This window comes from Nicotiana tabacum, chromosome 6 (assembly GCF_000715075.1).
Source record: "Nicotiana tabacum cultivar K326 chromosome 6, ASM71507v2, whole genome shotgun sequence".
Lineage (NCBI taxonomy): Eukaryota > Viridiplantae > Streptophyta > Magnoliopsida > Solanales > Solanaceae > Nicotiana > Nicotiana tabacum.
Window position 1 is genome coordinate 170516890 of NC_134085.1, and position 23135 is coordinate 170540024.

Genomic DNA, 23135 nt, shown 5'->3' on the forward strand with positions numbered 1-23135 from the left:
ATGGTGAAATGTTCGGGGTATTTTCAGAAAATCCAGAAACCGGTGTACCGTGACGGCCCTAGGTGCAATCAAGTATTTGAACCTTAACGGAGCTTCATCACCCCCAATGTATCCCGCTATTTCTTCCAAAGTCGGGGTGAGCTCGAAGTCTGAGAAATGAAATACATTGTGCGCCGAATCCCAGTAAGTGACCAATGATCTGATAATATCGCCCCGAGGCTGAATGTCTAGTAAATCCGGGAGATTTTTCAGATATTTCCTCACTTTACCTTGCCCCTCCTTGCCTAAGTCGTTCCACCATAATCGCAACTCAAAAGGGATCTTGGTCATCATTGAAAAAGGTTCGTTTTGTATCGTGCTCATCCTGCACATTTATTTAGGGTGATTAAAAAAAACTTTTATTAGACTCAAAAATTAAAATTATGTAGATCTTTTTTTTTAAAAGATTTTTTTTTTGCAAAACGGAAGGTTGGACCCGATGAGAGTTGCCTACGTATCTCACACCGTGTGAGAATCAAACCGGCAAAGTTCGGTCAGATCAAAATAGGGGAAACAAAAATAAAATCCTTTAAAGAAAAGAAGAATAACTGTTTTTTTTTCTGGAATTTTGTTATATATTTTTTATTATAGTATTTATTTTTGAAAAGAGACCAAGGAAATACTTACACATTTTAAACTCTTTTTTTTCATTTTTTTGAAGTTCTTTTAAAGAGGTACTACAAATGAAACAATAAATATTTTTTTTAATTTTTGTTTTATTTATATGTATTTTGGATTTTGAAAGTGATTAAAAGGAATAGTCAAACTGAAAGACAAGCTTTGTTTTCATTTTTTTTTATATATATATATTTTTAAAAGAAAATTCCGGTGAGGTTTTTGACATTACTTGGACATTGGTTTTTTTCCCAAAAGAATAAGTAAATCTCCCTACCCCGCTATTCTCTTTTTTTTTTTTGAAAATGTTTCGGAAACCGGTCGACATGCAGATCTGAAGCAAATAGATGCGCAAAATAAATGGGATGCAGTAGGATGGTCTTTTCATTCCAGGTTGCCTGTCCTAGACGGACCCAACCCCTGTGTTGAGTCCCCTATGTCAAATGCAACATGATGCAGATAAGTATTCCTACTAGGGATCCGACATGAGGTTTCGTTATACTAGGTTTATAACCTGGGTAGATGTTCTAGACTGTGTACCCGAGCGGACAACTCGAGTCGAGGAGGGGCAACTTACCGGGAACCAAAAGGTCGTCTGGCTTCGTAACTTATCCATCCTCTTTCTTATTTCAGGTATTGACACTAACAGAATAGGGAGCCTCGACCAGCGAGCTTCTCTCCGGTGGTGAAAAGAGAAGGGTTCGGCACAGTTTATATACATTTCAGATAATATCAAAGCGGTAAAAGACAACTTTTAGCACGTTATGTCAAAACACGTAATAAGCATCAGATAATAAAGCCAAATATAACAATTATTTTACGCTCGAATTCTCGAACCCAGAACCACTAGTTCTGGGAGCTAGTTTCCCCAGCAGAGTCGCCAGAGCTGTCACACCTCCTTTTTGCGCGCCCCACCCCGAAGGGTAAGATGCGCGAGGGAGTTTTTCCAATTTAAGTGACAATATTCGAAATGAGATTATTTAATTAATTCAGAGTCGCCACTTGGGAAAGGTTTGGCTTTTGGTGTCCCAAGTCACCGGTTTATCTTGAATCCCAAATCGAGGAAATTTTCGACTTTTCCAAAATGAAGTCTGCGAACCAGAAATTCTAAGTAAGGAATTCTGTTGACCCGAGGGAAGGTGTTAGGCACCCTCGAATCCTGTGGTTCTAGCACGGTCGCTTAAATTTTTATAATGGCTAAATATCTGATTTAAATACATGTTACAACTTACGTGCTTTTATTAAGTTTAAATCGCTTTATTATTATCGTTTATTTTTATAGAATTGCAACATTGTGAAAATGCATCTCGAACCACGTCACAATCAATGCACCCGTGGTTATTAATACATTTCGACTCCGTTGAGATTTGAATTTTGGGTCACATAAATGCGCACCCGAAATTAAGAATGTAATTTCAATTGAGTCGCGCCTAAAGAGCCTAACGTGTTATTATCTTTGGGGAAGGCAGTGAAATTCACTAAACAGTCCATCCCGAATTCTAAGTATTTATTATGGTTAATTATTGAGGGCCCCGCAATTTACATTTTTTGTTTGGCGAGGCTCGTCTCATTTTATGAAAGGATAAACCTAATGGCGACTACATTTATTGTTTATCTTTGGGAAAAATGAAAGAAGGAAAAGTACACACTAATTAAATTACATTCTTGACCAGCTTCGGACTCTTATTTGATTATCTGATTAGTTGTTTATTAGACGTGAATTGTTTCGTGCCTTATTTCATGGATGAACATGCCTTTTAATTTACTAGAGGATATTAATATACAAGATTAATAAAACTGCCAAAACCTACGTTAAAACGTTCTTCAATCCTGAATTTAAACTAACTTATTTAAGCTAAGTCAATAGAGTTGACTATCGGAAACTACTACTAATAGGGTTCGAACGTGGTCATGTAAACTGCCTAACGAGATCTGATAAAATTAGAACTTAAAAGATTAAAGCTACATTGTATTCTGCAGGGTTAAAACGTTCTGCCCTATACATACAAAATATAGCTGACGGAAATCTAATTATCCGTATTCCAACCACTCACACATTCTTTATCATACAACCAACTAGATAACTGAAATCACAATTTTAAACACACTAAACTTCAATTAAGTACAGGCTAACCTATGTGTTCTTCAATAAGTTGCAAACTAAACAGGTTACACAAATCTAATAATGTTTATAAAACTGTAAATGCAGCAACGAATGGAAGTCCCCCGCTATTGGAAGTTCTTCTCCCTTTTTATATCCTAAATTCAAGCTATTCACAGCCTGTTAAGAAACCAGAAACCCCTCCCATGTGGTCTGTCCTCTTTCAGTTTCCACTTACTATTTAAATATAAACAAACTCCCATGATATTCCCCTGGCAGACTTACCTTTTAAGTGAGGTTTATTATTTCTAAACTAAAGCAGGATATGGGCAGCAGAATATAATCTGACAGCATATGCTGTCAAACTATTTTAATCTTAACAAAGGCCTTTATGCACATGTTGTACACAAGTGCACATGCCCTCCAATTCAGACTGCAATTACAGACCAGACCCTTAAATTTCTGATTCAAATACAACAACTATTAGTAGTTATACTCAATTCCTAATTTGATTTAAGTAGGACTTCAGCAGTGAAACAGATCAAATTGTTATCATTCAAACAGCTGAACTATTTGACGACACGTATCGAATCGACTATACTAATTACAACATATACAATCAAAGCCAAGGATTGGAATCAAACAGTATTGCACCAAGGGTTCAGATTGCACTGTCAAAACAGAGATTAACTTTTGGGATTGATTACTCAAACAATTTCAATTCAGTCGATTATGCAGTTTACATACACACACATTATCGGTGAATGAGGAAACATTTGACCAAATACAGAGGTCCAGGCAAGGTGTGCAAAAACAGTTGGTAAAATTCAAAACACAAATTAAACAAGACGTTTGGCCATACGAACAGACCTTTAACAAACACACGAACTGAAATAAAGAAAAGAAAACAAACTTACCTTAAAATCTTTGAAAGAAAAAATCGGAAAAATCAGCTCGTGTTTGAACAGACCCTTCTTAGGGTTGAACGGACTTTAATCAAAGTGTTCTCAGCTGAGAACACTTCAATTAAGGTCCATTAGACCCTAATCACTTTAGCTCAAACGGACACAAACCAGGCTTGGGGTTTCTGGGGTTCATAGATGGTAGATTTGAGATTTAGGTTTCCATGGTTAGATTCGGACCAAACCAAGCATGGTTTGGTCACGAGGGAGGTTCGGGGACTGTCTGGTGTGAAGCTGGGGTACATCAGTGTAAGTCGAGGTTCTGCTCGAATCTTCAAATGAAGATTCGAGACGATGGGGGAAGGTTCGAGATCAATGGTTTGCAGATCTATGTTCAGGGTGTCAAGGTGGTCCTAGGGTGTTAAGGTGGGGGTCACCGGCGTCCATGCCGCCGGGTTTTTGGTGAGGGGAAAGGGGGGCGGCTCTAGGGTTCCGGGGTTGGGTCTGTTGGAAGGGATGAGGACGAAGGAGGGGTATTTGGATAGGGGGTGGGGTACGGGTGGAAAGCTTATATATGGGGTGGATGGCCTGATCTCAGCCGTTAGATCAATCGAGATCAACGGCCTGGATCTGGAGGTTTAAGTGAAACGATGTCGTTTGCTTTCATACTGGGGTGGATTAGGCTGGGTTTCATTGGGTCGGGTCTGATAACGGGTAAAGGAGATGGAACGAGGGCTGTTAGATCAGCCCGGCTTGAACGGCTGAGATTAGACGGCCTTATACGGCGTCATTTGGGTAAAGGATTGGTCTGATTTGGGCCGTTCCCCTGAATCAATCAATGGCTCAAAAGGATGACGCCTATACGGCGTCGTTTGGGGCATCTCACAGACAGCCTGGTTGGACTGGGTCATTTGTATGAGTTTGGGCCTGATTTCATTTGAAATTATGGCCCAAATCCAATGTTTTCCTTCTTACAACTTAAAAAATAAAATTCCTAATAAAATCATACCAATATTAATTAATACTCAAAACAACAATTATCACTCACATTGACATTTAATTAAAATAAAATCACTTAATGACAACAAAAAATAGAATAAAAACGCATATTTTTTACGATTTTCCTTTTAAAACCAATTACGCTTCAACTACACACGACACATTTTTTGTATTTTGTTTTAATAAAAATAAAATGGGCAAAAATCATAAATAATTAACAACATACCACGTAAAAATCCAAAAATTGTACAGCAAGACCGATTGCTATTATTTTTGTTTCTTTTGGAGTGATTGTCGCGTAAAACAAAAATCACGTGCTCACAGTAATTTATACACATCCTCATCGATCCATGCATATTCTTAACAAACAACACCGGCTCACTCCAAGGTGAGACACTAGGTCTAATGAAGCCTTTATCAAGCAAGTCTTGCAACTGCTCCTTCAATTCTTTTAACTCAGGCGGGGCCATACGATACGGCAGGATAGAAATGGGCTGAGTGCCCGGAGCCAAATCAATGTAGAAGTCATTATCCCTGTCGGGTGGCATACCCGGCAGGTCTGAAGGAAATATCTCAGGAAACTCAGAAACTACAGGTACAAAATCCATAGAAGGAACCTCAACACTAGAATCACGAACATATGCCAAATAGGCCAAACACCCCTAGTCGACCATACGCCGAACCTTCATATATGAGATAACACTACGTGTAGAATGACCAGGAGTCTCTCTCCACTCTAAACGAGGTAAACCCATCAAGGCTAAGGTCACAGTCTTGGCATGACAGTCCAAGATAGCGTGGTAAGGTGATAACCAGTCCGTCCCTAGTATGACATCAAAATCAACCATGTCCAAAAGTAACAAATCTACTCGAGTCTCAAGACCCCCAATCACAACTATACATGAATGATGGATATGATCTAACACAATAGAATCACCTACCGGTGTAGACACATATACAAGAGCACTCAAAGAATCACTAGGCATGACCAGATACGGTGCAAAATAAGATGACACATAGGAGTATGTAGACCCTGGATTAAATAGAACTGAAGCATCTCTACTACAAACCAGAACAGTACCTATGATAAGCCTCATCCTCAGGCCTGGTTGGAAGAGCATAACATCGGGGCTGAGCCCCACCACTCTGAACTACATCTCTAGGATGGCCTGCTACTGGCTGGCCTCCACCTCTAGCGGCCTGACCTCTACCTCTAATACCTCTACCTCCACCTCTAGTTGGCTGAGCGAACTGTGGAACACTCAGTTCCTGAACCATAGCATGGGAACCCTGATGCTGAGAGCTGCTCGATAATCAAAGGCAAAATCTAGCAATATGTCCCATATCTCCACAAGTATAACAAGCTCTCAACTGCTGAGACTGCTGACCTTGACGACCTGAATGACCACCCCAAAAACTCTGGAACGACGGTGCACTAATGGGAGTCGGTGGTGCACTGTAAGACTGCTGATGAAAATACTTTATATGAGAACCACGACCACTTGGAGCACTGTGAGAAGCCTGAAGTGCTGAATGAAACGGCCTAGGAGGATGGCCCCTACCAAAAGAATTTCTACCTCCAGATGAGGCACCACTGAACCTGCCCAAATGACGAGGCCTCTTGTCAGACCCCTGACTACCCCATGTGATAGAACCATCTCAACCCTCCTGGCCACATTGGCCGCATCATGAAAGGAAATCTCGTTCCCCGTCTCCTTAGCCATCTGCAATCGAATTGACTGAACGAGTCCCTCAATGAACCTCCTCTCTCTCTCAGTGTGAAGTATAAAAAGAGCATGACAGGTTAAATCAATAAATCTGGTCTGATACTGAGTAACAATCATAGAACCCTGCTAGAGACGCTCAAGCTGTCTCTGATAGTTCTCCCTCTGAGTGATGGGAAGAAACGTCTCTAGAAATAGCTGAGAAAACTGCTCCCAAGTCAAAGCTGGTGTCCCCAACTGGTCTAGCCAAACAATAACCTCTCCACCAAGTCTTGGCGGACCCAGTTAAGCGAAAAGCAGCAAAGTCTACCCCATTGGTCTCCACTATCCCCATGTTCCTGAGAACCTTATGACAACTGTCTAAATAATCCTGGGGATCCTCAGAAGATGCACCGTTGAAAGTGGTAGTAAAGAGCTTGGTAAACCTATACAATCTCCACAAGGCATCATCAAACATAGTTGCTCCATCACCGGCCTGAGCTACCATACCCGGCTGAGCTGTTCTAACTGGCTGAGCTGCTGGAGTCTGAAACTGGGGAGCCATCTGCTCCGGAGTGCGGGTAACAGGAGTCTGGGCTCCTCTTCCAGCCTGAGAGACGGCTAGTGCTATAGGAAGCAAGCCTGCCCGAGTGACACTCTCCATAAGGCCCACTAGACGGACCAGAGCATCCTGGAGTACTGGGGAAACAATGAACCACTCTGGGACTTGAGATGGGCCCACCAGAACTGCCTGGGTCGGAACCTCATCATCAAACTCAACCTGAGGCTCCGCTGCTGGTACTACTACTCTGAGCTGAGTTCTGCCCCTGCCTCAGTCTCTAGCACAACCTCGGTCTCGCCCTCTGCCCCTCATGGGAGTTGCTGCTGGGGGCTCGGGTTGCTGATCAGTGGATAAGGAAGCGCGTGTTCTCGCCATCTGCGAAAGAACAAAGTAGAAATTCAATTAGCATTGAGAAACCAAACCGCACGACAGGAAAGAATAGATGTGAAGTTTTTCCTACCTCTGTAGCCTCTGGGGGATAAATACAAACGTCTCTGTACCGATCCCTCAGACTCTACTAAGCTTGTCCGTGAATTGTGAGACCTAAGTAACCTAGAGTTCTGATACCAACTTATCACGACTCGGACTTCCCACCCTCGGGAATCGTGATGGCGCCTACTAGTTAAAGCTTGGCAAGTCAACCATTTGAATTATTTACCTTTTTTCCATTTTAATCCCTTAACAATTATGAACTAATATTATATAAACAACGGAATTTAATAAGCGGAAGAACAAAATATAACTATTTCAATATTACCAATACAGTTCCTTAAACAAAGACTACCCAAAATTGGTGTCACAATTTCACACACGGTCTAGGAATACTACAAATAAGGGTCCGAAAATAAATACAATACTCTCTCGAAAATACATAAATGAAACGGGATGAAAGGATAGAAGGATACGCCAAGGACTGCGGACGCCTGCAGGATTACCTCGGATCTCCGAATGGACTGAAGGCAACAACCCAAAGCTAAGGTCCGTATGCTCCAATACCGGAATCTACACACAGTTCAGAGTGTAGTACCAGCACAACCGACCTCATGTGCTAGTAAGTGCCTAGCCTAACCTCGGTGAAGTAGTGACGTGGCTAGGACCAAACTACCAAATAAACCTGTGCAGTTAAATCATATACAACGGAAAATAAAAGCAAAACTTTACAATTAAAGATAGGGAGGGGGAATCATGCTGCGGGGAACAATAAGTAGCAACAGAAACCAACAGTTAAATGTAAAGAACACCATAACTCAGTTATCAATAGAAATCAAGAAAATCAAAGATAAATGTACGGTATCACCCTTCGTGCTTTTACCACATAATCATGGTACGGAATGATCCTTCATGCATTATCACTCATATAAAGGCACAAAATTGTACATCGTGCAACACAGCATCACCCTTCATGCATTAACACTCTCTCACAAATATCATACACAGCATCACCCTTCGTGCTTTAACACTCTCTCAATAAATCATACACGACATCACCCTTCGTGCTTTAACACTCTCTCAGTAAATCATACACGGCATCACCCTTCGTGCTTTAACACTCTTCCTTACCCAAACAACAATCACAAAGCAATAAGGGCAAGGAAATCAATAAAATCACAATAAAATCTCGGCAAGGGAACAATAGTACAACAATCATATCCCGGCAAGGGAAACAGTATCAAAGCAACAACATCTCGGCAAAGGTTAAAACAACAAAATCCCGGCAAGGGAGACAATATCATAATCCTCTTTTCTTTTTCACATTTACTTCAACTCAATTCACAATTTGAGCCAATGCTCTATAATGTTCAATTGTCAATAATACTTCCACAAATCATGTTACAACTAGAGCCAACGCTCTTCAATGTTCAATTACCAATATTACTTCCATAAGCATTGTTCAACAATAGAAATCATCACATAAAGTATGAACAATACTAAACGGAGTCACAATAATCATAGTATAAGACTCACGGGCATGATTGACACTAACGTATAGATACTCTTCACCATGCCTATACATCGTACTCAACAACTAGCACATAGCAAATAAGACACAACTCTTAATCCCTCAAGCTAAGGTTAGACCAAAACTTACATCGATGCCATGAACACAATTCAAGCCTCAACTACCGTTTAGCCTCTTGATTCCACCACCAGTTCGCTCGTATCTAGCCATAAGTTACTTAACTATATCAATAAATGCTAAATGAATCAATTCTAGTGCATGAAAATAGGTTTTCTAAGGGTTTTCCCAAAAAGTCAAAAATCGACCCCGGGCCCATATGGTCAAAACCCGAGGTTCGGACAAAAACTCGATTACCCATTCATCCATGAACTCAAATATATAATTTATTTTGAAATCGGACCTCAAATCGAGGTCCAAATCTCCAAAATTTGAAAAACCTAAGTTCTACCCAAAACAGCCAATTTCTCCCATGACAACCCTTGATTTTGAGTTGAAATCATGTGAAAAGATGTTAAAGATTAATGAACACGAGTTAGAAATGACTTACAATTTATTTGGAAGAGATCTTATCTTTGCAAAATCGCCCAAAGGTGTTTAGGTTTCGAAAAGGGTTGAAAAATCGCTGAAAATGCGTCTAAGTTATGATTTAGCAGGTTGCAGATGTCGCAATTGCGACCAGGGTTTGCAATTGTAAACCCTTCAAAAGTTTGCTTTCTTCGCATTTGCGACACCCAAAATTTCTGAGGGCTTCGCATTTGCAAGGCATACGTTGCATTTGCGACTATGGCCCGTCCGCATTAGCGATCAGATGGTCACATTTGCGATTAGGGCCTGCCCAGGCCTTCTTTGCATTTGCGATCATTCTTCGTATTTGCGAAGCCTGCAGACCTGCAACATACCAACAATTTCCTAAGTCCAAATTTCACTCTGTGGCCTATTCAAAACTCACCCGAGCCCTCGGGGCTCCAAACCAAACATGCACGCAAGTCCAAAAATATCATACGGACTTACTCGTGCGATCAAATCATCAATAACTATGAATTTAGCATCAAAATCAAAGAAAAATCTCATGAACTCTTAAGTTCAAATTTTAACAACAGAAGGTCCGATTCATGTCTTTCAAGTCCGTTTCTTATCAAATTTTACAGGCTCAACTTAAATCACATATAAGATCTGTACCGGGCTCCGGAACCAAAATACGGGCCCGATACCATCAAATTCAATTACATTCAAATTTCCAAAAATTCTAAAAATTTTAGTTAAACAATTTTCTTCAAAAAATCATTTCTCGGGCTTGGGACCTCGGAATTCGACATCGGACATATGCCCAAGTCCCATATTTTCCTACAGACTCTCCGGGACCATCAAATTACGGGTCCGGGTTCGTTTACCCAAAATGTTGACCTAAGTCAACCTAAATTCATTTTTGAAAATAAAATTCATCATTTTTCACAGATTTTCACATAATGACTTTTCAAATACACGTCTGGACTATGCACACAATTCGAGGAAAGACAAAAGGGAGGTTTTAAGGCCTCGAAACACATAATTTATTTCTAAATCAAGTGATGACCCAAAGGTCATCATATTGGGGCTCCAAACCAAATATGCACACAAGTCTAAAAACATCATACAAACTTGTTCGTGCGATCAAATCGCCAAAATAACACATAGAACTATGAATTTAGCACCAAATTGCATGAAAATTTCATGAAAGTTCAAAACTTCTATTTTCTCAACCAAAGGTCCGAATCACGTCAAATCAGTCTCGTTCCTCACCAAATTTCACAGATAAGGTATAAATATCATGACGGACCTGTACCGGGCTCCGCAACCACAATACGGACCCGATATCAACAAGATCAATGTTTAACCAAATTCTTAAAACCTTTGTAATTCCAGTTTAACAATTTTTATCAAAAATTTATTTTTTAGGCTAGGGACCTCGGAATTCGATTCCGGGTATATGTCCAGGTCCCATATTTTACTACAGACCCACCAGGACCGTCAGAACATGGGTCCAGGTCTGTTTACCTAAAAGTTGACCGAAGTAAACAAAATTAACATTTTAGGCCAAAAATTATTATTTTCATAAATTTCACACATAAAGACTTTCCGGAATCACGCCCGAACTGCGCAAGCAAATCAAGGAGAAATAATATTAGGTTTTTAAGGCCTCGGAATATGGAATCGCGTTCTATAGCAGAAGATGACTTTTTGGGTCATCACAATGCCCGTCATACTACTGAAAACTTAGATCCGCTGAATAGCTTATGTAATAGTACACATATGGTATGTAGAAGTTTTGGCAATAACGTCGTACATGGAAAACTTATGATAGTGGTGAAAATGAAGAATATTATTTAAATTTGTGTGAAAATAAATTTCAGTATGTTTATGTTTTATAGTTATAATATATCAAGTACAAGGACAAACTTCCTAAATATTGAACTACATTTACCGCAATATATTTTCTTACATGAATAACTATGTGTTGCACTTTTAATAGAGATATCAATATCGACAACAAGAGTTCTGGTTATGGTAGAGTAACCAAAGCATTAGAAGGAAATATTTACAAAAAAAATACCGTCTATAAAGAAGTGTTTAATAAGATGTTATCATATTAGATACCCTTAAACTACATTACATAATTATCTACTTAACATGACTAAAATTGATCATTTATGTAAGTTTTGATGATATCCTTTCATTTTGAATTCACGTGTTATACTAATGTAATAATATTTTTCGGCATTTAGATGATTGTCGTAGTATTATATATAAAATTTTCCTCATTCATTAAATTTTATTCTTTCTTCATATAAATAAATATTTAAACCATCTTATGCCATTATTAACGTGCAACGCACGTTTATAGATACTAGTACTATATTAAAAATACGAAGATCCTATCAGAATGTCGTTCACATTTTTTCACACCGGATATAATTGTAATTTTAATCACTAATACTTTTTTAGGCAAAAAACAAAAAATAAACATTTCTTTCCGGTTTAGAACTCTTTAGGCTTTTATTTGCTTAGGATTAGGTTTCTTTACTGTTGTGTGGCTTTCTTTTAGGTTTAGGCTTCTTTAATTAGTTTTTTTTTGTTTGTTTGTTTGGCTTTCCTTAAATTTAGAATATTTTATTGCCAATGTAAATTAGTGCCGCAAGTTGAATTACTGCGGAAGGTTTAGGATTCTTTTATGTTGTGCCTTTTCTTTGTTTATATTTATGATTCGCTTTAGGTGTCTAGAATGGTAGGAACAAAATAAAAATCATACTATATATTCTTTACCAGAAAAGGCTAGATAGTATCAACAACTTATTTGTAATTTGAGGTAAACATTCAATTCTATAGTTTGTTCTTCAGGTTATGTAATAATAAATGTTCGTGCATCCTTTATACACAATTGCAAACTGAAAGATTGTCAATTGTGATTTTTATTTACAATGTCTTATATATGATCATCAATTTAAAATGGACTTATTTATAAATTTTGCATATGTTGTTTGGGTCATTGCATTCATAATATAAAATTAATTCTCAACTTTATTTTTTGGTTTTCAATTTCTCTTTCTGAATTTATATTATTGGTAGTTTTACCCTTATCTTCCGTAATTGACGTATTCAAGTATCGAAAAGTAATACTAGGGATCCAACAAGAGTTTTCAATGTTAAATACTCTAATAAAAATAGGTAGCCACTTCTAATGAATTTTTGTGAATGAAAGGCAACATAAGAGATATTTATATGAGAGATTAAATCTACTTCCCATCAGTTGAAAACCATAGGAAAATAGCTAACTCAATTTCGTGAATTCGAATAATTAATGGTAGTGGAAAATAATTTATGTATGAGGCGTGTGCTAAAATCAAATAATTATCGGACCTATCAAATTAAATACATACACAAATAGTAACTCTCTGAGGGGAATTGGCAGTAGAAATTAAACTTCTTATTATTTAGTTATTTTTATACTATAGTGTTCTATTGACATTATAAGTGAAGTTAGATTGACAATAAGTACCATGTCTTGCGTAAAACAATATTGAAGTATGCTTTTAGTTAAGATACCTAACAAATGGGATTTTTTATTTAGTAGTTATTACTATACAAGACTTGTTGCATTTGGTATCTATATGGTATCTATACACTAGGTAGTCCTTACATGTATGGTGTATGCATGGATAGAGAAAGAAAGCTCTCTAAAAAATAAGAGTAGAAATATAATGTTTAGTATTGCTTAGAGAAATAGAACAATATTACATTATATATAGTGCACGAGAGAGTTGTCACAACTTTATTTAATCATCGCGAGTAGAGATTAATGTAAGATAGTTTGTTATTGGCAAGTTGGAAGTGGAATTCTTCTCACATCGGAAGAAAGAAGTTCTGTGCCTGTCATGTAAAACACTTCCGGAACCGACCTTACTCGTACCGTGCTTGTTAGCCTCGGAACTGATCATTATGAAATAGCACATAACAGGCACGAGTTTGTCTCAACAGGCACGAGTTTGTCTCAACAGGCACGAGATTGTCTCAACAGGCACGAGACTGACTCAACAGGCACAAGATTGTCTCAACAGGCACGAGATTGACTCAACAGGCACGAGATCCTAGAGTTAATTATTTTTAACAGTAAAATCAAATTTATTTGAATTTTAAATTCAAAATTCGAATAAATAGTCGTGTCTGTTTGTGAAACAAGACATCCTTTCTGAAATGGTCTGTTGGTTGCCTATAAATACACAAGAATTCCAACGAAGTGGTATAGAAAATCACAAGTGTTACTGCAGACTTTGTTGTATCCTGAAGAGAATCGTTTTGTATTTTTCCTAAATTAGTATACAGGCGATAACTCTTTAAGGACAGTCGATTTTCACGCCTCAAAGCCAATTTTGTTTATTATCATTTTCTAACAATCTTAAAGAGTTATTCTGCTATGGAGAAATTGATGTATGTTGTTGAGAATCAGAAGGAGTTCATCAAACTTCATCGCTTTGATGGAACGAACTTTACCCGTTGGAGAGACAAGATGATATTATTGTTGTCCACTCTCAATATCTACTATGTTCTTGATTCTGCCTTGCTTCCGATGCCTGAGCCCACAGCAGAAGATTCTGACGTAGTCAAGGAAGAAAGGAAGAAACGAGAACATGATGAACTATTGTGTCGCGGCCATATTCTGAATACTTTGACAGATCGACTCTATGATCTTTACTACAATCTGAAGTCGCCAAGAGAGATTTGGACACAAACTGCATACCAGAATGAAAAACGAGGTATTGACAAATTCCTGGCTCTGCAATACTTTGAATTTAAAATATTTGATACTAGGCCTATAATGGATCAGATTCATGAACTGCAAATCTTAGTATCAAAACTAAGTGATCTTGAAGTTAAAATTCCTGATGCACTTTAAATAGGTGTTATTCTTTCGAAATTGTCTTCCTCTTGGAATGACTATAGAAAGAAAATCCTACATTCTATGGATAAAATGACTGTGGAACAATTTCGTACTCACATTCAAATTGAAAGTGAGACTCGTGCTCGTGATGCTATTAGTCAGCCTTCGAGTTCCGCAGTCAATTTTGTCAGTCAGAATGGTTCAGGAAGTGGGAACAAACATCTGAAAATTTCCAAAAAGTGTTCTTTTAAAAAGAGAAAGAACTTTAGTTGTCATCATTGTGGAAAGAAAGGCCATATGATTCGGGACTGCAGATATAGAAAGACAGGAATAAATTTTAATGCAGGCAATACCGAAAAGTCTGGAAATATTGAAAAATCTGGAAATTCTGAAAAGGCAAACGTAGTGGAAAATTCTGCCCAAGGACTGGTTGCCATGGTTTCCGCAATGCAAATTGGTATGGTCACAGAGTTGAATGTGGCTACCGCTGCTACAAATACTCAAGACTGGTGGCTAGATTCGGGTGCTACTATTCGTGTCTGTTATGACAAGAATATGTTCAAGACATATGCAGAAGTGCAGGATTCTGAACAAGTCTTGATGGCAAACCATGTTGCGGCAGATGTTGCTGGAAAAGGAAGTATTGAGATTAACTTCACATCTGGCTAGAAGTTGACGTTACTGAATGTGTATCATGTTCCTGATATGAAGAAAAACTTAATGTCCGCTGCTTTGCTGTCAAAGAAAGGCTTCAAGATAGTTATTGAGTCTGATCATGTAATAGTGTCTAAGAATGGTGTTTTTGTTGGAAAAGGCTATAACTGTAACGGCATGTTCAAATTGAGTATTAATGAAATAAATTATGTTTCTGCTTACATCGTTGAGTCTGATTCTTGTTTATGGCATGCTAGACTAGGACATTTAAATTTTGGCTCCTTGAATTATATGTCCAAAAATGGTTATATCTCATGTAAAACTCAACATATAAAATGTGAAATTTGCATACAAGTAAAGATGACAAAGAAACCATTTCGTAAAGTTGAAAGATCCACAGAACTATTAGATTTAATATATTCAGACTTGTGTGAATTAAATAGAGAATTAACTAGAGGAGGCAAAAGATATTTTATTACTTTTATAGACGACTTCTCTAGATTTACATATGTTTACCTACTTAGAACTAAGAACGAAGCTTTTCAAAAGTTTAAAGAATACAAGTCTGTTGTGGAAAATCAAAGGAGTAGGAAAATTAAAATTATTCGAAGTGATAGAGGCGGAGAATATTTTCCTAACGAATTTAATAAGTTCTGTGAAGAGCATGGCTTAATACATCAAATGAGTGCCCCTTATACTACTCAACAAAATGGGTTAGCAGAAAGAAAAAATAGAACTTTGGTGGATATGGTTAATGCTATGTTACTTAATGCACATTTGTCACATAATTTATAGGGTGAAGCACTACTAACTGCATGTTATATTTTAAATAAAGTACCTTCAAAAAGTATGCATATTTCGCCTTATGAGCTTTGGAATGGTAGAAAACCAAATTTAAATTATTTTAAAGTGTGGGCTGTATATCCTATTATAGAGTACCTGACCATCAAAGAACAAAATTGGGTCCTAGAGGAATTAAAAGTGTTTTTGTAGGATATGCACAACACTCCAAAGCTTATAGACTGCTAGATCTAGAATCTAATGTCATTATAGAATCTATACATGTTGAATTTATTGAAAATAAATTTATAAATGACAATGTTGATGAAATGACTGAAATAAATGGAAAACGTATAGATGCTAATAAATTGTCGCTTTCTGAAATTATTAAAACTAAGGAAAGAAGTGATGATATGCAGATAGAACCAAGGAAAAGCCAAAGAATAAGAAAAGAAAAACATCTTGGTTCTGATTTTATTTCTTCACAATCTATAGTATTTCTTGTTGAAGGAGATAGGACAAACGTTTGTAATCAAATTCCTATTGTATTAAATATTGAAGAAGACTCAAAGACGTTTCAAGAAGCAATGTCTTCTAGAGACGCTGCCTTTTGGAAAGAGGTCATTAATGATGAAATGGACTCAATTATATCCAACAACACTTGGGTTTTGGTTGATCTTCCTCTTGGATCAAAACCTATAGGTTGTAAGTGGGTTTTTAGGAGAAAGTACAATACAGATGGTTCTGTCCAAACCTTCAAAGCAAGATTAGTTGCAAAAGGTTTCACTCAAAAGGAAGGCATAGACTATTTTGATACATATGCTCATATTGCAAGAATAACATCCATTAGAGTCCTTTTATCCTTGGCCTCTATCTATGATCTTTACATACATCAAATGGATGTTAAAACAGCCTTTTTAAATGGGAACCTTAGTGAAGAAATATATATGCAACAACCTGAAGGATTAGTTCTTCCGGGAAATGAGAAGAAAGTTTGTAAATTGATAAAGTCTCTTTATGGTCTTAAACAAGCGCCTAAACAGTGGCATGAAAGATTTGATAGTGTAATACTATCAACCGAATTCGTACATAATAATGCAGACAAGTGCATTTACTCTAAATTTACAAAAGAATATGGAATAATAATTTGTTTATATGTCGATGACATGCTGATTTTTGGTACGAATCTACAAGGAATTATCGAGACCAAGAAGTATCTAACCTCAGTTTTTAAAATGAAGGATTTAAATGAAGTTGATACTATTTTGGGAATCAAGGTCAAAAGAGATAACAAGCAAGTGACTTTGTCACAAGCACATTATATAGATAAAATCCTTACTAAATTCAGTCATTTAGGAATAAAGGGGTATAATACTCCTTATGATTCTAGTGTTAAGCTAACTGCAAATACTGGAAGAGCAGTAGCACAGTTGGAGTATGCAAGTGTGATAGGTAGTATGATGTATGCAATGCATTGCACTAGACCCGACATTGCATTTGCTGTTTGTAAACTTTCAAGGTTTACCAGTAATCCAGGTAATGATCATTGGAAAGCAATAAGTAGAGTACTTGGATATTTAAAATATACAAAGCACTTAGGCATTTGCTATAATGGTTTTCCTAATGTATTAGAGGAACATTCTGATGCAAATTGGATTACAAGTGTTAATGATAATAAATCTATATCAGGATGGATATTTACTCTAGGCGGTGGAGCCATTAGTTGGGCATCCAAGAAACAAACATGTATTTCCCATTCTACTATGGAATCTGAATTTATTGCATTAGCAGCTGCTGGAAAAGAAGCAGAATGGCTGAGGAATATGTTACTTGATATAAAGTTGTGGCCACAACCTATGCCAGCCATTTCCATATTCTGTGATAGTGAGACTACAATGTGTGTTGCTCACAATAAAATATATAATGGGAAATCGAGACATATAAGCTTGAGACATGCTTATATAAGAGAATTAATTACAAATGGAGCTATAGCTATAATATATGTGAGATCAAATAAGAATTTGGCTGATCCACTTACGAAGCCATTAGGTAGAGATGTAGTACAACAAACTTGTGGAGAGATGGGACTGAGACCCTTAAATTAAATACAAGGAATAGGAACCCCACTTTGAGTTAGTATACACTCTAACAATATAAGTTCAATGGGTAATAACAAGTTACTTGTATTGTTTAAGCGTTGATCTCCTCTTTAAGAGCCCTAATTCTATTGTACTACTTACTGTTATGTGAGGAGTTAAGGAGTTGTTAAATGTTTGTTATAACAGGGGCATAAAGACAAACTCCAAAGTGCATACTGTTACATGAAGAGGTTGATTAATCTTAATGGAATTATTAATATCTGGAGTAACAGGGACATAGTAACTAATTCCACCTATATGAATATTGAAGTGGTGCCGCTTCTAGCAAGATTTAAAGGGTTGATCTTGTAAATATTCATGAATTCAGGATGAGCACATGGCCGTAAACGTGCTAAAGCGAATACTGGATTTTCTAAGCTACTAGATAACACTGTGTGTGTGGTACTTTCGGTTTTGGCACAAGGAGTTGTGGTTCAAATCTTAAGATACCATTAACTTCGTCAAAACTTTAATATACTTACACTAAAGGAAAGTTCAAATCTGTAAAAGGTACTTTCAATTATTCACAAGTGTTATGAAGCGAAATAACAAACTAGTGGGGGATTGTAAGATAGTTTGTTATTGGCAAGTTGGAAGTGGGATTCTTCCCACATCGGAAGAAAGAAGTTCAGTGCCTGTCATGTGAAACACTCTCGGGACCGACCTTACTCGTACCGTGTCTGTTAGCCTCGGAACTGATCATTATGAAATAGCACATAACATGCACGAGTTTGTCTCAACAGGCACGAGACTGACTCAACAGGCACGAGATTGTCTCAACAGGCACGAGACTGACTCAACAGGAACAAGATTGTCTCAGGCACGAGATTGACTCAACAGGCACGAGATCCTAGAGTTAATTATTTTTAACAGTAAAATCAAATTTATTTGAATTTTAAATTCAAAATTCCAATAAATAGTCGTGTCTGTTTGTGAAACAAAACATCCTTTCTGAAAGGGTCTGTTGGTTGCCTATAAATACACAAGAATTCCAACGAAGTGGATATAGAAAATCACAAGTATTACTGCAGGCTTTGTTGTATCCTGAAGAGAATCGTTTTGTATTTTCCCTAAATTAGTATACAGGCGATAACTCTTTAAGGACAGTCGATTTTCACGCCTCAAAGCCAATTTTGTTTATTATCATTTTCTAACAATTAATAGGCCGTAATGCTGCACTGTATCACCTAAATGAAATTTGGAAAAAATAAGCTAACATAGATTGATTTGATAAAACAACCCATCAACATATTCTGTCCGGAAAAAGATCCAGTCAAGTATTATTAGCTCAAGTAATATTCAATAGCCATGTAGATTGCCTAACTCCACCGTTAAGAATTAACCCAAGGTTACATTCTCACTTTCCCCTCCCCCCCCCCTTTTAATACATCAAAATATGTCTTTTACCTTTAGCAAAATAAAATAGTATTCAACTGAATTTTATCAAGAAAGGCAATTAAAGATAGCGAGAATCATCTACCCGATTTATTTACCCGCCAAAAGAACCTTTTCACCTTTGGAAAGATTATACATATCATTAAAAGATATGTATTCATCTTTTACAAGTATCTGATCTTATTTCTTTTCCTAAGAAACCCAAAAGTTTCATTGTTGCTATCGTCAACAACAAACAGTGAATCTCTTGAAATACAAGGTTTTATTCTCTACCTTTTCTTATAATATTAGTTATTGTTTGGTCTTGTTAAATTTAATTGTGTTTTTTTATTTTAAGTTTGATTAGTTCGTATATTTTTGATTGTTTTCATCCATATGCCTCATCTGACAAGCTGCAAATAAAAGAAAGTTCCATTATGATTATTTAATTTATGATGGTATTAATAAGTTTGTACCTTTTTACGTTTGAATTATTATTCAGAACTCCATAATGTTTTAAGTTTGATTTTTTTTAATAGAGTTGAGAATTTCGGAAAAGAATGTGCGAAAATTCTCCTGAAGAAGTTTTACAAAGTAATTCTCAAGGTACAGTAGATTATGAACCGAAACTTGGCCTTGAGTTTGATAGTGACAAGGATGCACTTAATTATTATAATGAGTATGCAAGAAGAGTTGGTTTTAGTGTTCGCAAAGAATACATCAATACAAATAAAGAATTGGGTTATGTAACATCACGGAAGATTACATGTTTCAAGGAAGGTTTTCGTAGAGATGATAAACGAAAAGATCAAGTTAAAAAATTACGAAGAGAAACGCGAACAGGATATCAAGCTCATATTATTGTTACCCGCCACTCAATGGGAAAGTACCATATTACTAAAGTTAAATTGGAACATAATCATGCACTTGTTTCACCAACAATGGTTCATATGTTGCCATCTCACCGAAGGATAAACGAAGTCCAGGCTCATGAAATAGATTTAGCAGAGGATGCTGGATTATTTTCTAAAACAACATTTGATTTTATGAGTCTTCAAGATGGAGGTCGAGTAAATTTGGGTTATACCAAATTAAATCAGAAGAACTACCTTCGAACAAAACGACAAAAGGCTATGAGACGAGGAGAAACAGGTAAATAAACTAACATACTATGTCTATAAGAAATATATTATCATTTCTTATTTCTATTAGACTTCTTAATATAATTTTCTAATATGGCCCACTAAAGTATAAAGTATAATGTAACCTTTTTTTTCTTATTTCGTCCAGGAGTACTGTTAAAGTATTTTGAGAAGAAAAGAATTGAAGATCCATCTTTATTTTTTGCGGTGCAATTGGATGTTGATGATATGATCACAAATATATTTTGGACCGATTAAAAGATGATAATAGACTATGATACTTTTGGACATGTGCTCTCATTCGATACCACTTACCAGACGAATAGAGAGCACAAACCTTTGGCAAGTTTCGTTGGATTGAACAACCATAGAAAAATGGTTGTTTTCGAAGGCGCTTTAATGTATGATGAGACTGCAGATTTCTTTCAGTGGTTGTTTGAAACGTTTCTTGGAGCGATGTCTGAAAAAAATCCAAAAATAATTTTTACAGATCAAGATGCTGCAATAAGTAAGGCCATCTCACTTGTCATGCCTGAAGTTTATCACAGGTTATGTGTCTGGCACATGGAGCAAAATGCAGCTAAACATCTCAAACAAATTTATAAAAGGTACGCTTCATTCCGTGGTGATTTTCGAAAATGCATTTATGAGTATGAAGATGAAGTAGAATTTATAGATTCTTGGAATACAATTCTTGATGAATATAACCTTCATGAAAATGAATGGTTGCAAGGAATATATACATTAAGGGAAAAATTATTTGCAGCATATGGAAAATAAATCGGGTGGTATGAACAACACACAATTGAGTGAGAGTTTGAATGGTGATTTAAAGGATTACTTGCAGTCTGATTACAATTTAGTACAATTTTTTAAGTATTATGATCGAGCAATTGAGGATAAGCGATATAATGAGCTGCAAGATACTTGTGATGCATCACAACATATTCTAGTATTAAAAGCACAAGTTCCTATTTTGATTCATGCTAGAGAGGTCTACACCTCAAATATTTTTGCAAAATTTCAAGATGAATATATGAAATCCTTATCAATCAAAGTGAATATTGGATGTGGGAAGAACATTTTGTCCACCATTTACAATGTTAGTAAACATGGGCATACTCGAGAATATATTGTTACGGTGACAGAGGTAGGCCATATATCTTATACTTGCTTGAAGTTTGAGTCCATGGGTATACTTTGTTGCGATGCAATAAGAGTTCTCGATGTAGTAAAAGGAGTTAGTAGAATTCCGACTGAGCATATTTTGGATAGATGGACAAAAAATGCAAAAGGCGTAAATATTAAAGAAGTTGATGAGCAAGAAATAGAGATCAAGGATCCAAAGTTGATTACTATGAATCGTTATAGAGTTCTTTGTCCTATATTTGTTAGAATGGTAGCAAAAACTTCTAAAACAGATGACGGCTATAAGGTAGTAGTAGCATGTGCAAATGAGCTAAGTTCAAAATTGAAGCAAATCGCAGAGGTATCAACTCCATCTTTTTGTACTAGTGGTTCAACAAGAGATTTACCAGAAGAAAATAATAACATAATTATCCTCACACGAGCCAAAAATTTAAAAAAGAAAGATGGAAAACGCCATAAAAAGAGGATCAAACCTTCCCTCGAGGTGAACGCAAATTGCAAGAAAGCTCGAGGAAACAAGTCAAGTTCCGCTAAACAGGATGGACCAAGAGTCGATGATAGAGCTCTATCTGATAATGACAAATATTTCATTCAGGTATATCACATTTTATTTTTCAACTATTAGAGTAGCTCATATGTATCATTTCTTATAATATTTAATTTATTACACTAATGTTTTTATTAATTGGTAGAATCCAATATCAAAGGGAAATATTTATGAGAATTCTGATTTAAGTACCTCTCAGACTATAACTTGTGCTAGCTTATCCCACAGTTCAGAGTTTTCTCTTTCGTTGCCATACCCTAACTTTACTCAAATGCTAACGGTAATATAACAATTTATTTAATCGAAGTAAAACTTATGATTTGCTTTCAATTAACTTCATTATTTATATTTGTGCAGGAACCTTTTAGTCTTGATACTTTTGCACATGTACAAAAGTCTTATTTATTTTTTCATGATCAGGTACCTATTAGATGATGTTTTTATTTTTTTTTTTAATGTAAAAATTAGCTATTAATATTTCAAAATTGTTTACGTCTTGCAGGCAAACCTTTTCGAGAGTCGGGGATCACAAAAGTTCCAAGATAACAATACATTATGATCTATGCCAGTTTTTATTTCATATTGATTTTTTCGAATATTTGATATACTGGATATTTTAGAAATGAAATTAAGTGAAGTATTGCTTATAGTAAATTTGATTGGACGTATAGAGGAACTTTATCTTATTTTTCCACATACAGTTTCGTAAACATTCAGTAGCATCAATACAAGTCAATGTTACCTACGCTCATTTGGAACTTTTGCAATCTTTCAAATATTTTATGAACTAGGATTAAGTTAAAGTTGAATACTATCTTATTTTGCTAAAAGTAAAAGGCATATTTTGATGTATTAAAAGGGGAAAAAAGTGAGAATATAACCTTGGGTTAATTTTTAACGGTGGAGTTAGGCAAACTTCTACCATTTTAGTTTTTTTTTAATTAGTATAAAAGTTAAATAGATCTCAACCATTAATCATTTTATGGTCCACATGACATGAATCTACATGGCTATTGAATATTACTTGAGCTAATAATACTTGACTGGATTAACCCAT

At 36.3% G+C, this 23135-nt stretch overlaps 2 protein-coding genes across 2 annotated transcripts; both read left to right on the top strand.

Moving 5' to 3' along the window:
* The first annotated feature begins 19800 nt into the window (after positions 1 to 19800).
* Positions 19801 to 20640, top strand: LOC107830225 (protein FAR1-RELATED SEQUENCE 5-like). The gene is made up of 2 exons (XM_016657723.2): positions 19801 to 20392; positions 20531 to 20640. The coding sequence occupies exons 1-2, from the start codon at positions 19801 to 19803 to the stop codon at positions 20638 to 20640; spliced, it is 702 nt and encodes a 233-aa protein (XP_016513209.2).
* Positions 20641 to 20643: 3 nt separating this feature from the next.
* LOC142182178 (protein FAR1-RELATED SEQUENCE 5-like) lies at positions 20644 to 21162 on the top strand. The gene has a single exon (XM_075256201.1). It carries the CDS (start codon positions 20644 to 20646, stop codon positions 21160 to 21162), a length of 519 nt encoding a protein of 172 aa, XP_075112302.1.
* The last annotated feature ends 1973 nt before the right edge of the window (positions 21163 to 23135 follow it).